The sequence below is a fragment of the Achroia grisella genome, unplaced genomic scaffold (assembly GCF_030625045.1).
Source record: "Achroia grisella isolate CSIRO2021 unplaced genomic scaffold, CSIRO_AGI_Agris_v1 utg149, whole genome shotgun sequence".
NCBI classification, from domain to species: domain Eukaryota; kingdom Metazoa; phylum Arthropoda; class Insecta; order Lepidoptera; family Pyralidae; genus Achroia; species Achroia grisella.
Window position 1 is genome coordinate 4,882,837 of NW_026712644.1, and position 13,002 is coordinate 4,895,838.

A 13,002-nucleotide genomic window follows, 5' to 3' on the forward strand; every position below is an offset into this window, starting at 1 on the left:
TCCCGTTATAATCGGTCCAACCATTTCAGAGATTAGCCGGAACAAACGGACAGACAGACAGACAAAAATTGTAAAAAATGTTATTTTGGTGTATGTACCGTATTTATATTCATATGCACGTAGTAAAAACGGTTATTTCAATATTACAAACAGACACTGCAATTTTATTTATATGTATAAATGACATGTTTGTACTACTTATTTTAATCTACATTGATTATGAATTTATGATAATTACAGTTGTATAACAGCTAATATTTATTATTTTTTCCATAACATTTTATATATTCCTGTTAATCAAGAGGTTATTCACGCAGCCTTCCGAAGTTAGTTGCCCCTGAAATTTATTTCGCGGCAAAATGGTTGCCCTGACGCCCTAACTCGCACTGACGCACCCTCTTAGGATGTTATTGTTTGTCATTATAGAAATAGAAATAATCTTTATTCAAATAAACTCATTACAAAATAGTCATATTTTGATTCTACCACCGAAAGATGAGCAAGAAACTTGTGTTGCTCTTTTGAATATATGTTTTTTTTATATAAATAATTACAGCATAACAAGGGGCATGCGATAATCAACATACAAACCGCTACGCACTCATTCTCAGTGCAATCAGATAATATTGTTAGCGCTGTGGATTTTAGATTTGTCTACCGATTTTTTTTTTATAGTAACTTACTAATAGAAAGGCACGATTTGGCTGTATGGGCACTGTTTACTTTGCCTTACCTTTCAAGGATAAAAAGAAAAGGCACAACTGTCATACTGACAGTCCTGACGTCGGGCTGTCAGTAATTTTTCAAAAGTCAGTCTAATTGTCTATAATCTGTCGTAAATAGCCGTGATATATTTTTGTTGTACTTTTGCAATTTTTTGCAACAAATTAATGAATTGAGAAACTATGCGTAGAGAATTTATATTAGTTTTCATGGGCATTATATGTATATCGACATTATCGTCTTTATTATCAGGTTATGTTCAAACTGACACTGATAAAGTGCTTCTAGATACTGTTGTCGGTGTAGTGGGTGCTGGAAACTTTTCGTATTGGCAACTTGGGCATGTGGGGCCCCTGTTGGTGGAGCTGACCTCTTTGAGTGGTGATGCAGACCTCTACGTATCGGATAGTATAAGGTATAAACCTAAAATATGTTTTTATTCATAATAACAACCCTAGACAATTAAGGTGAAAGGGGGTTGTTTTTCTTTTATTGATGACTAGCTGTACCCGTGACCTCGTCCGCGTGGAATTTAACTTTAGTACATCAGCTACCTGCCAAAAAATCTCCCGTCAAAATCGGTCCAGGCATTTCAGAGATTAGCAGGAACATAGAGACAGACAGATAGACAAAATTGTAAAAAATATATATAACAATCATACTCATGAATATAAATGTTTGTGCCATGCGTGAAATTGAACCCGCGACCATCGGAAGTAAGACCATCGACTAGACCACAGAATCTAACAAATATGTACAAAATCATGAATTTTACAAGCTCTACTTAGTATGGGACTAGTTGGTGCTGTGTTGTCTCATGTTATTTATTATTATTTACTAGCTACTCGCCCCGGCTTCGCACGGGTGTACATGTATTATACATATAAACCTACCTCTAGATACACTATCTATTAAAAAAAAATTACATTTACGATTTAAAATCTGTTGCGTAGTTTTAAAGATTTAAGCATATGTAGGGACAGAAAGACAGCCACTTTGTTTTATACTATGTAATGATGTTCACCAATTTCAGGCCGAGTTATGAGGTCGACAAGAATAACTTCAGCTCAGCGACGTGTGGACCTGACATGGTCAACATACCAGCCGACTTCCCCAGACCCATAGGTGACTACACTATAACCATAAAAACATTAAAAATTCAGTAACACATTTTAAATTAATATTTTTTATCCTTCAATTTGACTAATCTGTTTATTTTTATAAACAATAATAATAATAATCTCAGGACAATTCACACAGCGCCATCTAGACCCAAGTTAAGCTAGCTAAAGCTTGTGTTATGGGTAGTACCCAGTAGTAGATAACTGATACAAATACAGTCAACCCTCCTATAACGCGGTGAGTGCGTACCGCGTTGTATGGAAACCGCGCTATAAGAAACTCGGATTTAACCGTACAAACCAGGCTAATTCGTAGCGCGTTCTATGGAAACCGTCTACTGCGTTGTATGGAAACCGCGCTATAAGAGACTCAGAATAAGTACAAATCACATCATTCGTACCGCGTTATATGGAGACCAATAAATACAAAAGACAAGATAAATTATAAATTATTTTTATTGAATTGAAGAGTATGAACTCTTCAATTCAATAAAAATAAGGAAATGATGAAAAAAATGAACAAAAACTAAACTAAAAAACTGTTTTCCAACAAAAACAAAAGAAAGACTTTTGTAAAAATGATGTAATCTTTCAACACTCATCCTCACTGTCAGATATGAGTCGCCTAACTCGCCTTCTTTTAATGGGCAAAATGTCTTCCTCACTTGGTTGATCTTCACATTGGTTTTAAGCGGCTAAGACATAAGCAGAACGTAGTTTTTCTATAGTTCACGCGACAATGTAGTCAAAAGATCACATATATATCTTTCATGTTACAGTTTCGTTAGACACACACACGCATGGCACGCTGTCGATGCGAAACTATTTAGTTAATAGAAGTGGAAGATAGCGCATGAGGAGAACCACCCACCCGTGAACCACGCTGATATAAACATATCCAGTTAAAACCATTCATTGGGTGCACGGAAAGAACTGATGGGACGTTGTTGAACGGAAACCGCGCTGTAAGAGTACCGCGTTATAGGAGGGCTGTCGCAATTTCAGCTCCGCGTTATATGGAAACCGCGTTCTGAGAGTACCGCGTTATAGGAGGGTTGACTGTACATAGATATTTTTTTTGTAAACATATTATACATAGAAAACACCCAGACTGATACAAACAATCATACTCATGAATACAAATATTTGTGCCGTGCGAGGAATCGAACCCGCGTCCATCGGTCGTAAAGCGGTGTGCTAGACCACTGAGGTCGTCAATATTATATATTATAATCTATACATACATATAAATAAAATTGGAGTGTCTGTTTGTAATATTGAAATAACCGTACACCAAAATAACATATTTACAATCTTTGTCTGTTTGTTCCTGCTAATCTCTGAAATGGCTGGACCGATTTTGATGGCACTTTTTTTGGCAGGTAGCTGATGTAATAAGGAGTAACTTAGGCTACTTTTATTTTAGAAAAATACATTTTGCATCAGTTTTCTTCTAATAAGTAATTAATTCTTTGTCAGGTATTGGCATATACGGGCACTGGTCTCAGATATACTCCGAGTACAGCATCCAAGTCTTCCTGGACACCAACGCGGTCATGAACGATGTCCAAATGCTGGCCTTCCAACAGAGTCAAGACAACGATGAAAGCACAGGTAATCACAGAATCCAGTAGTCTATCAAGTTGATTTATCATACATTACACTCTGTCCCAGTGTTTCTCAACATAGGGCCCAGACACCAGGTTCGTCTTTCACGTTTTAGAAACCCTGGACACATTAGGTAAGAGACCTATGACCATAGGGGGAAAAGGGGATTATTAGTAATGTGGATTGATAACCCCATTCCTAACAATGTACCTAGGAAGGTCGACCTCCACGCGGTTCCTCCTGGAAACCATCGTGATAAATTCCTGGTGAATTTATCACGATGGGCTAACTGACCTGACCTCATGCTCATCTTATCACCCTCCACTGGTGCCCCGCCAGCGTAAACCGTTAGCGCAGGCGGGTGCACCATTCCATTATCATAAAAAAAACTTATGACCATATAGAGCAAGAGCCCACGACGGCCAGACATATGTCTTATTAGTAAATTATAAATTAAATTTAAAGTATAAAGTAAAAGGTAAGTACGATCCCCAAACATGATACCTGGAACCACGATCCAGGTTTCATGTTTGGGGATCGTTCTTACCTGTGTTGGGGACACACATACAAGAACTTTCACAGTTACTAATAGGACGTGTGTCTGGCCGTCGTTGCCTCTTGCTCTATATGGTCATAAGTTTTTTTTTATGATAATGGAATGGTGCACCCGCCTGCGCTAACGGTCTACGCTGGTGGGGCACCAGTGGAGGATGATAAGATGAGCATGACGTCAGGTCAGTTAGCACATCGTGATAAATTCACCAGGAATTTAACACGATGGTTTCCAGGGGGAACCGCGTGGGGGGCTAATAGTGATAAAGCACTATTTGGTTAGAATAGACAAAGTAATTTATGAAGATGGCTCTTTAGATATGTATATGGGAATGCCCTACTTTCAAAACAAAGGAGACAAAAATAATTATAAAATTCGTTATGTGGTTCAAGTTCTTCCTAGACATTTATAAAAAAATTTAACAAAAACGAACAAATTGACCATAGTCAGTAAGCATTTGTTAAGACTCGAATCGAGATCGAAATTACGGTACAGGCCGAGATTCGAACCTCCTAGCGGTCCCCTCAGATTATAATCGTATCCGTCAGGCGGAAGTTGGCCTGCAGCCGCTCCATAAGTCCTTCTTTTGGTTTGGAGTGTCATCTGCACTCGCCCCCTATCGTCCGGTGAAGCTGTAAAGGCCAGCTGCGGACAGCATTGGAGTTGTCCGAAAAACAAAAATTGTTTAGTCTGTAAATCTATTTAATAAATTAACTGAAAACCTGAGGGAGACAAGTCGTATCCGTCAGGCGGGAGTTGTTTCAACCGCTCCATAAGTCCTTCCTTTAGTTTGGAGTACCATCTACCCTCGCCCCCTATCGTCCGGTGAAGCTGTAAAGGCCAGCTGCGGCCAACAGCATTAGAGTAGTCCGAAAAAAGCACCGATATGTATACACGACACTTTGCATAAGTCTGGATGTATACTTTAAACTGCAATACTCCAGTGAAAGTACCAGGATAACATAAAGGTATAAGAAGTATAAAGATTGAAGTTGCAATATAAGCACCTCACGAGTCGGGACCAGATTTCCGCTCCGTAAGTCCTTCCTTTGGTTTAGAGTGCCATCTGCACTCGCCCCCTATCGTCCAGTGAAGCTGTAAAGGCCAGCTGCGGCCAACAGCATTATAGTCCGAAAAAAATAATTTTCTTTATTTTTTCAGGTCTGGACAAGAGGAATCGAGAGAAGCCAGTACAGAAGAAAACCGATGATGAGAACAAACCTCGTCTAATGAAGTTATTGAGTATATTGGATATGATATTTGAGACCTTTGTCCTATAGGTAACCGGTTCGAGTTCTCATGATGGGCCGCCCTTAAGTTACGTCACATGTTAAGGGTTCCACGAGGTGATAGGGCCTGCCCTACACCATCTATAAGGCGAACCATCGTCAAAATTAAATTCAAAACATCTTTATTCATGTAGGTCTATTACAAGGTCCTCCTTAAGTTACGCCACATGTTAAAGGGTTCCACGAGGTGATAGGGTCTACCCTACACCATCTGTAGGGCGGACCAACGTGAAAATTCAATTCAAAATATATTCATATCTTTATTCATGTAGGTCTATTACAAGGTCCTCCTTAAGTTACGCCACATGTTAAAGGGTTCCACGAGGTGATAGGGCCTGCCCTACACCATCTATAAGGCGGACCAACGTCAAAATTCAATTCAAAACATCTTTATTCATGTAGGTCTATTACAAGGTCCTCCTTAAGTTACGTCACATGTTAAAGGGTTCCACGAGGTGATAGGGTCTGCCCTACACCATCTGTAGGGCGGACCAACGTGAAAATTCAATTCAAAATATATTCATATCTTTATTCATGTAGGTCTATTACAAGGTCCTCCTTAAGTTACGTCACATGTTAAAGGGTTCCACGAGGTGATAGGGTTTACCCTACACTATCTCATGTGTTTTGATGGAAATACATGTTCGTGTGACGTAGCCCACGTCACACGAACATGTGTTTAATAATCCCCCATAATCCTTCATAATCCTTCATTGAAATGACCGTTACATTGTGGTATGCCAAAACAGTTTTCCATTAATAAATATTTTTTTATCAATTTTTCAAAGAAATTGTCTGAAGTATGAAGTATCTTGAACCGTGAGCTGTTGAAGATTTTTAATAGATGATAATGGTATGGGGCACCAGTGATGATTATATTGAAGTGACTGTAACGGATTCCTATAACACAGTAACTACTAAAGCACACAAATGCACAAACAAACTAACAAAAAAGCTTGGCAACATAGATACGGCATCAACAAATTGTTTTATTTTATATTTTTACAGCCCTGGACAATTCACATAGCGCCATCTAGTCTCAAGCTAAGCAGAGCTTGTATTATGAGTGATAGACAACTGATATAAATACATTATAGAAAATATCCAGACGAATAGTGCGAGGAATCAAACCCGCGTCCATCGGAAGTAGAGCGGTGCGGCTAACCGCTAGGCCCACGAGGCCATAAACAGATATGTTATTAAAGAATCTGTGAATATTTATAATTATTATGTTTTAATCTAGTCATTAAATATATTTAAAATTATAATATTCGTTTCATTTTATAAATAACTGGATCTATAACCTAATAAAAACCTTACACTTAAACTTTATAATCTCTCACTACCCCATCTGCTGTTAGAGCCGTAATTAATATTAAATTTATGATTATGACTAGCTGTTAGCCGCAACTTTGTCCGAGTGGAATTTAACACTCTTTTTTTATAATTGGTATATTACGACTTACCTGTCTGTTCGTCCGCGTGGATATACCTTATTTTTTTTTATAATAAAATAAATTTCTATAATATATGTATACTAAGTTACTCCTCATAATATTAGCCATCTGTAAGTTAAAACCCGTCAAAATCGGTCCAAGCATTCCAGGGATTAGCCCGAACAAACAGACAGACAAAGTTTCTTCAATTTTCGCCACATAAAGTACGACAATGGAATGATAATTTCTGTAATATATGTATACTAAGTTACTCCTCATAATATTAGCCATCTGTAAGTTAAAACCCGTCAAAATCGGTCCAAGCATTCCAGGGATTAGCCCGAACAAACAGACAGACAAAGTTTCTTCAATTTTCGCCACATAAAGTACGACAATGGAATGATGTAAGAACCTTATTTATTTTCATTACATTTAGAAAAAATCTGGTAATTTAAAATTACTTGTTGTTTTATTTATTTGTACATTAAATTGTAGTGTATAAAATTAAAAAAAAAAATATTCAAATAACCTATATGTTCATAAAAATCTTGAGTTATTTCCAAAAAACAGCAATATTCATAATATTAATACTAGATTTAAAGACAAACTTGCTGTCCCCAAGTATCGTTTAGAAAAAGTTAATAGGTCTTCTATGGGAATAGGTATAAAAATTTACAATAAGATACCAAAGGATATGATGGAATTACCCTTAAATAAATTCAAAACATCTGTTAAATCATATTTACTGAGCAAAGCCTATTACTCACTAAACGATTACTGAATGACGAGCGTGCATGGCAATAGTTGTTCATGCACTGGATTTTCATTTAATGTTAGACATAGACACCTATATAAATATACATTGTAAATAAACTGGCTTTAAAAAAAAAGTAATTCAATTGAGTTTCTTGCCAGTTCTTCTCAATTGGATCTATATACCGAACTGGACGGTACGGAAAAAAATAAAATTATAATGTAAAAATTTGACGTTCATAAGCGGCTAAAATGTCCTACATGAATAAATGATTTTTGAATTTGAATTTGAATTTAAAATAAACATTTACAAACAATAAATAATTTATTTACATACAAAACTAGAACACAATATAACATTTAATTTGAACACAATTTCATAAACATACGGTCAATCATAATAATAATCCAAGAAAAGAACATGCTAGGTATAGGGTCATATCCAACTCCGCCCCATCTATAACCCCACTGCCGTCGGTACCCTAATCAAATGGCCCCGGAGGCGTGCACGTGTCCACACGGCTCCACAATTGAGAAGGGCGAAATAGGTCGCCCTAACAACGTGATGGGACCAACCCTACACCATCAGGGAAAGGGGATTGTTAGTAATGTGAACTGATGATCTTATTGCTAGCAATGTACCGTGTCAGGTCCACCTCAACGCGGTTCCCCCTGGAAACCATCGTGATAAATCCTTAGTGAATTTATCACGATGGGCTAACTGACCTGACTTCATGTTCATCTTATCATCCTCCACTGGTGCCCCGCCAGCGTAAACCGTTAGCGCAGGCGGGTTCACCAATCCATTATCATCCATAAAAAAAGAACCCTACACTATCTACAGGCTAGGGCAGCGCTAGAAGTGTCTCGTTAGCAATTTACCGCGACTTTACCTCCGGCAATAGTGCTCGTAGGTACAGCGTGTGGTTTTTTAGTGGGGTATAAATCTTACACACCCTCCCGTCGCCCTTCTGACGGAGGATTGGAAATTTAAAGATTTAAAAAATAGGGGACAATCATAAAGCCGATAGCCTGGCGAAAAATTGCGGATATAAAAGAACGTATCGTATAAAGGCAGTGAAACTTAAAATACATAAATATTATTATTAATTAACAAAAGAGATTCAAATTCATAATACTTCCTTATTTTTTATATGGCAACTACAACTAACAATCATTGTGCAATAAATCTCTTAGTCAAACAATAGTTACTCTCTAAACCATAAACATGTATATATAGCTTCAAATACGCTAATGCTTCCTAAGTCTACTCGGTCTTCTGATGGTCTACTGGGTATTTGCAATGATATTCTTCTTATTATAATAATAATCTAGGTGTTATAATGGTCTACATTGGTCTTATATTAATAATTTCCTGATTTATATGAGACAAGACAGTCTACTGATGGTATACTGGGTTACGTAACGGTCTACTCATTCTCATTGCATTGAGTGTTATACTGGCTTACTCGTTTTTTGATAGTCTACCCAGTCTGTTAACGGTTTACTGAGTCATCAGATGGTCTTCTCGGTCTACTGATGGTCTACTCAGTCTTTTTGTTATTTTTGGCAGCGGAAAGCTTCTCTTTGCACTCCTGGTACAGGTCATCAATATCGAATGCTGCTTTCATATTGTCTTTTGAGAATAAAAATCTGGAAAAAATTAAATTAATATATATTGAATACTAACAGACACTTTAATTTTATTAATTTGTATAGAGGAATACTGTACTGTTTCAATAAAGGCTTTATATCAATATGCAGCTTTATGTATTACTAGCTAAGCCACCCCGGTTTCGCAGGGGTGTACATGTATTATATATATAAACCATCCCCTTGAATCACTCTATCTATTAAAAAAAATCACTTCAAAATCCGTTGCGTAGTTTTAAATATTTAAGCATACATAGGGACGGACAGACAGCGACAGCGACTTTGTTTTATACTATAGTATATGATTATAAATTTAAACAAGTGATAATTACTTTTGAAGTTTTCCCGTGTGGTCTGCATGGGGCTTCCGCAGTTTCTCCTGGCCCTCGCTGAATAGTAGCACTGTGGGCAATTGCCTGCTGGTCGGGCCATCTTGGACACGGTACTTAGCTGCTGCCTCAGGATATCTGTTCAATGAAAGATCATGCGATAAGAGATGGTGGAAAGCACACTAAGTTGCGGGACATTTTGTCTAGAACTATGAATTGTGTCCCAACTTTTGGAGAAAAAGGCTATATTATTATTATTATAATACTAGCTGTTCCTGCCACTTCAACTGTGTGGAACTTAACTTTTTTTTTTAATCTTAGATTTATTTAGGGACTCTTATCATGACATGATAATACCAGTCCCTTTATTTTTCTAAAATAAAAGTAGCCTAAGTTACTCCTTATTACATCAGCTACCTGCCAATAAAAGTCCCGTCATTCGATCAGGCCATTTCAGAGATTAGCGGAACAAACAGACAGACAGAAAGACAAAAATTGTAAAACTCTTCATTGTATTTATATTCACATGCATGTAGTAAAAAACAGTTAGTTCTATATTACAAACAGACGCTCCAATTTTATTTATATGTATAGATGTATAGACATGCCATCTCCGACTTAGACTTAATAAAATTAGAATTACGATTGGTGAAAAGTACTTACCTGCCTACATCCAGCTTCCCAAACTTCAGATTCTCCAAGCTGTAGCTCGCGGATAACTCTGCGAAGACCGGTGCAAAGTTCACGCAAGCAGGATGCCAGGCTGCGTACAGACAGACCAGCCATGTCGTCTTGTGTCTTTTGAGTTCCTCGTCGAGGGACTGAGGCCCTCGGAAGTATATGATGTGTTCCGGTCCAGAGTATGTTGGCTCAGGGAGTAGGAGGGCGCAGAGGATGATCAACGCACCATATGGTAGGCCGTACCTGTGTAATTTACATGGTAAGTTATGGGATATACTTGTAGAATATATACTTTATAATTGACGGGAACTTTGGGTTAGCAGTTTAGCACACCACTTTATTTCTGACGGTTGCGGGTTTGATAACATAACTTAACCTCACACAGTGCAAATGTAATGTATTTATGGGTATGATTGTTTGTGTCAGTCTGGGTGTTTTCTATGTATATTATGTATGTATTTTAAAAAAAATCTATGTTCAGTACATAGATCTTTTATCAGTTGTCTAGTACTCATAACACAAGCTCTGCTTACCGCGGGACTAGATGGTACTGTGTTAAGTCCAGTGTTCTTTATATATACTAAGATGCTAGCTATCCCGAGGAGATAAAAACCATCGCTCATAAGAATATCCTTCAATTCTTGTCCCTGACGGGTCTGGGTAGCGAACTTTGGAAAGGGCGAGCACAGTAGACCTATGTAGGTCGCAGTGCTACAGGTCTTAGCACCTGACAATAGCCCAAAACCCCGTATAAAAAAATGAAAACTAGACCACCATGGTGTATGTTTTTTTTATCGGGTGCATTTGGGCTATTAACAGGTGCAAAGACTTGTAACACTGCAACCTACATAGATCTATTGTGCTCGCCCTTTTCAGAGTTCGCTACCTAGACCCGTCAGGGACAAGAATTGAAGGATATTCTTAGAAGCGATGGTTTTTATCTCCTCAGGATAGAGTGTATACTTTCCAAAGGAGATATTTCAAGGCCCAAAAATCCCAACAAAAAATAGCACATATCTTACTAACATTATAAATGCGACAGTTTGTGAGTTTGTAAGTATGGATGGATGTTCGTTACTATTTCACGCAAACAATACTAAATGGTAGAGAGGCGGTAGTTTAAAAAAATGTAATGACTATTCAAAAGTGCTTCAATGTAAGTTTATTTGAATAAATGATTTTCTATTCTATTCTACACTACTGAATGGATTTGAATGAAAATCTACAATAATATAGCTTGTACATCATAATATCACATGTGCTATAAATTTCACGAGTAATACTACAAATTAGCGACGCGCCCGGCTTCGCACAGATTACAAGTCTTTAAATTTCTCGGCTAATTCTATACTATAACACGCATGTATTATACATATAATCCTTCCTCTTGAATCACTCTATCTAATACTGAAAACTGCATTAAAATCCGTTGCGTAATTTAAAAGATATATTAAGTATTAGTTGGTTCGCAACAGCGGCGGTGACTTTATTTTATGCGATGTAAGGTAAAGATATAAAAGTACCTGATATCCGCGTAAAGCCAGAGAATTAAGTTAGCAATCTTCGTATAAACAAATGAGGACGATAGGTAATTGACCATAGTCACACTTCCCGCCTTTCGAGTCCTCAGCATAACCACTATAATTAGGAAAAATAGTATTTCCGTTTCGCGACTGTCCAGTTCACAGTCAACATCGGGGAACAGAAAATTACAAATAATTGAAGTCCGTTTGCTTGTAACGTACGATATACTGAGTAATATATTGATCCAATAATATGGTTTCATTAATTGCCTCAAATCACTATTTAACGACATGGTTTTATTGTTATTTATATTTGAATAAGATTAGAAAAAATATTAACAAGCAAATAGACTGAGCCCTAGGCACAGACTCGCTATAAATAATTTTGTAACCTGATTTGACGTTGACAATTTGACATTGACAGCGCATGGCGTGAATGAAGATTTTAGTACATCCCGCGCTCCATCAAAAAATTATTAAGGAACACATAAACTTATAAATGCATGTTTGGATACGTAATATCAAAATTTGAAGACAATAAATTGAAGGATATATAATATCAGACTGCTGTCTTAGAGGCTGTATGGGCTGAGTCCTTTTGCTTTTCAGAGACAGGAAAAACCGAACAAAAAAATTATCGCTCTTTCCCACACTGGATTCAAAATTTCAAATATACCAAGTAAAATAGTGTTGTCGCCTATTGTTGACACCCTCAATAGTTTAGTGATCCTCTGATAGTCGCGGGTTCAATTCCTCGCACTGTATAAACCTTCGTATTTGTAGCGCGGTGGTTATCCTCATCACTGTAGCGTTATATATGTTGTGATGAGGTGTCGCTACATAATATATTTTTATTGTAGTATGTAGGTAGTGAGTATACAAGTGTAATAATTGTACTGTTTATTAGACGTTATTAAGTTTATTGGTAGTGTGTTACATGGCTTAATAATAACGTGTCCAGTCGACGCGGAGTCGGGGCGTAGACTGATTTTACATTTAACAACACTTAAATTATCTTTGTTAATAGAGACGTAAACTAATGGAAGGCTCTCAAGTATCGACAGAAATATTACGTATGTATGTATTTACAAAAAATATATATATCAGTTGTCTACCACCCATACAATAAGCTCTGCTTACCTTGGGAGTTTATTTTAGGCATGATAATGGAATGGTGCACCCGCCTGCGCTAACGGTTTACGCTGGCACCAATGAAGGATGATAAGATGAGCATGAGGTCAGGTCTGTTAGCCCATCGTGACAAATTAATCAGGAATTTATCACGATGGTTTCCAGGGGGAACCGCGTGGAGGTCAACCTGACATGGTACATT

The 13,002-nt window shown here is 37.4% G+C and overlaps 2 protein-coding genes across 2 annotated transcripts; one reads left to right on the plus strand and one right to left on the minus strand.

The window, feature by feature from the left end:
* The first annotated feature begins 716 nt into the window (after positions 1-716).
* Positions 717-5,916, plus strand: LOC131840691 (UPF0669 protein C6orf120 homolog). The gene is made up of 4 exons (XM_059188877.1): positions 717-1,138; positions 1,757-1,848; positions 3,324-3,474; positions 5,180-5,916. Exons 1-4 carry the CDS (start codon positions 906-908, stop codon positions 5,283-5,285), a joined length of 582 nt encoding a protein of 193 aa, XP_059044860.1. The 5' UTR covers positions 717-905; the 3' UTR covers positions 5,286-5,916.
* A 3,111-nt stretch (positions 5,917-9,027) lies between these two features.
* Positions 9,028-12,027, minus strand: LOC131840688 (thioredoxin-related transmembrane protein 2 homolog). The gene is made up of 4 exons (XM_059188874.1): positions 11,670-12,027; positions 10,129-10,389; positions 9,469-9,603; positions 9,028-9,136 (listed from the first exon to the last, which is right to left on the minus strand). The coding sequence occupies exons 1-4, from the start codon at positions 11,960-11,962 to the stop codon at positions 9,028-9,030; spliced, it is 798 nt and encodes a 265-aa protein (XP_059044857.1). The 5' UTR covers positions 11,963-12,027.
* Positions 12,028-13,002: the final 975 nt, after the last annotated feature.

What these genes read in the sequence shown, in the direction of transcription:
- LOC131840691 (XM_059188877.1), top strand. Translation starts at nt 906, where the DNA reads ATGCGTAGAGAATTTATATTAGTTTTCATGGGCATTATATGTATATCG. An exon ending in CGACTTCCCCAGACCCATAG is followed by an intron (nt 1,849 to 3,323) that starts GTGACTACACTA and finishes ATTCTTTGTCAG; the next exon opens with GTATTGGCATATACGGGCAC. An exon ending in ACAGGTAATCACAGAATCCA is followed by an intron (nt 3,475 to 5,179) that starts GTAGTCTATCAA and finishes TCTGGACAAGAG; the next exon opens with GAATCGAGAGAAGCCAGTAC.
- LOC131840688 (XM_059188874.1), bottom strand. Translation starts at nt 11,962, where the DNA reads ATGTCGTTAAATAGTGATTTGAGGCAATTAATGAAACCATATTATTGG. An exon ending in GGGAAGCTGGATGTAGGCAG is followed by an intron (nt 9,604 to 10,128) that starts GTAAGTACTTTT and finishes TTCATTGAACAG; the next exon opens with ATATCCTGAGGCAGCAGCTA. An exon ending in CACACGGGAAAACTTCAAAA is followed by an intron (nt 9,137 to 9,468) that starts GTAATTATCACT and finishes AATTTTTTCCAG; the next exon opens with ATTTTTATTCTCAAAAGACA.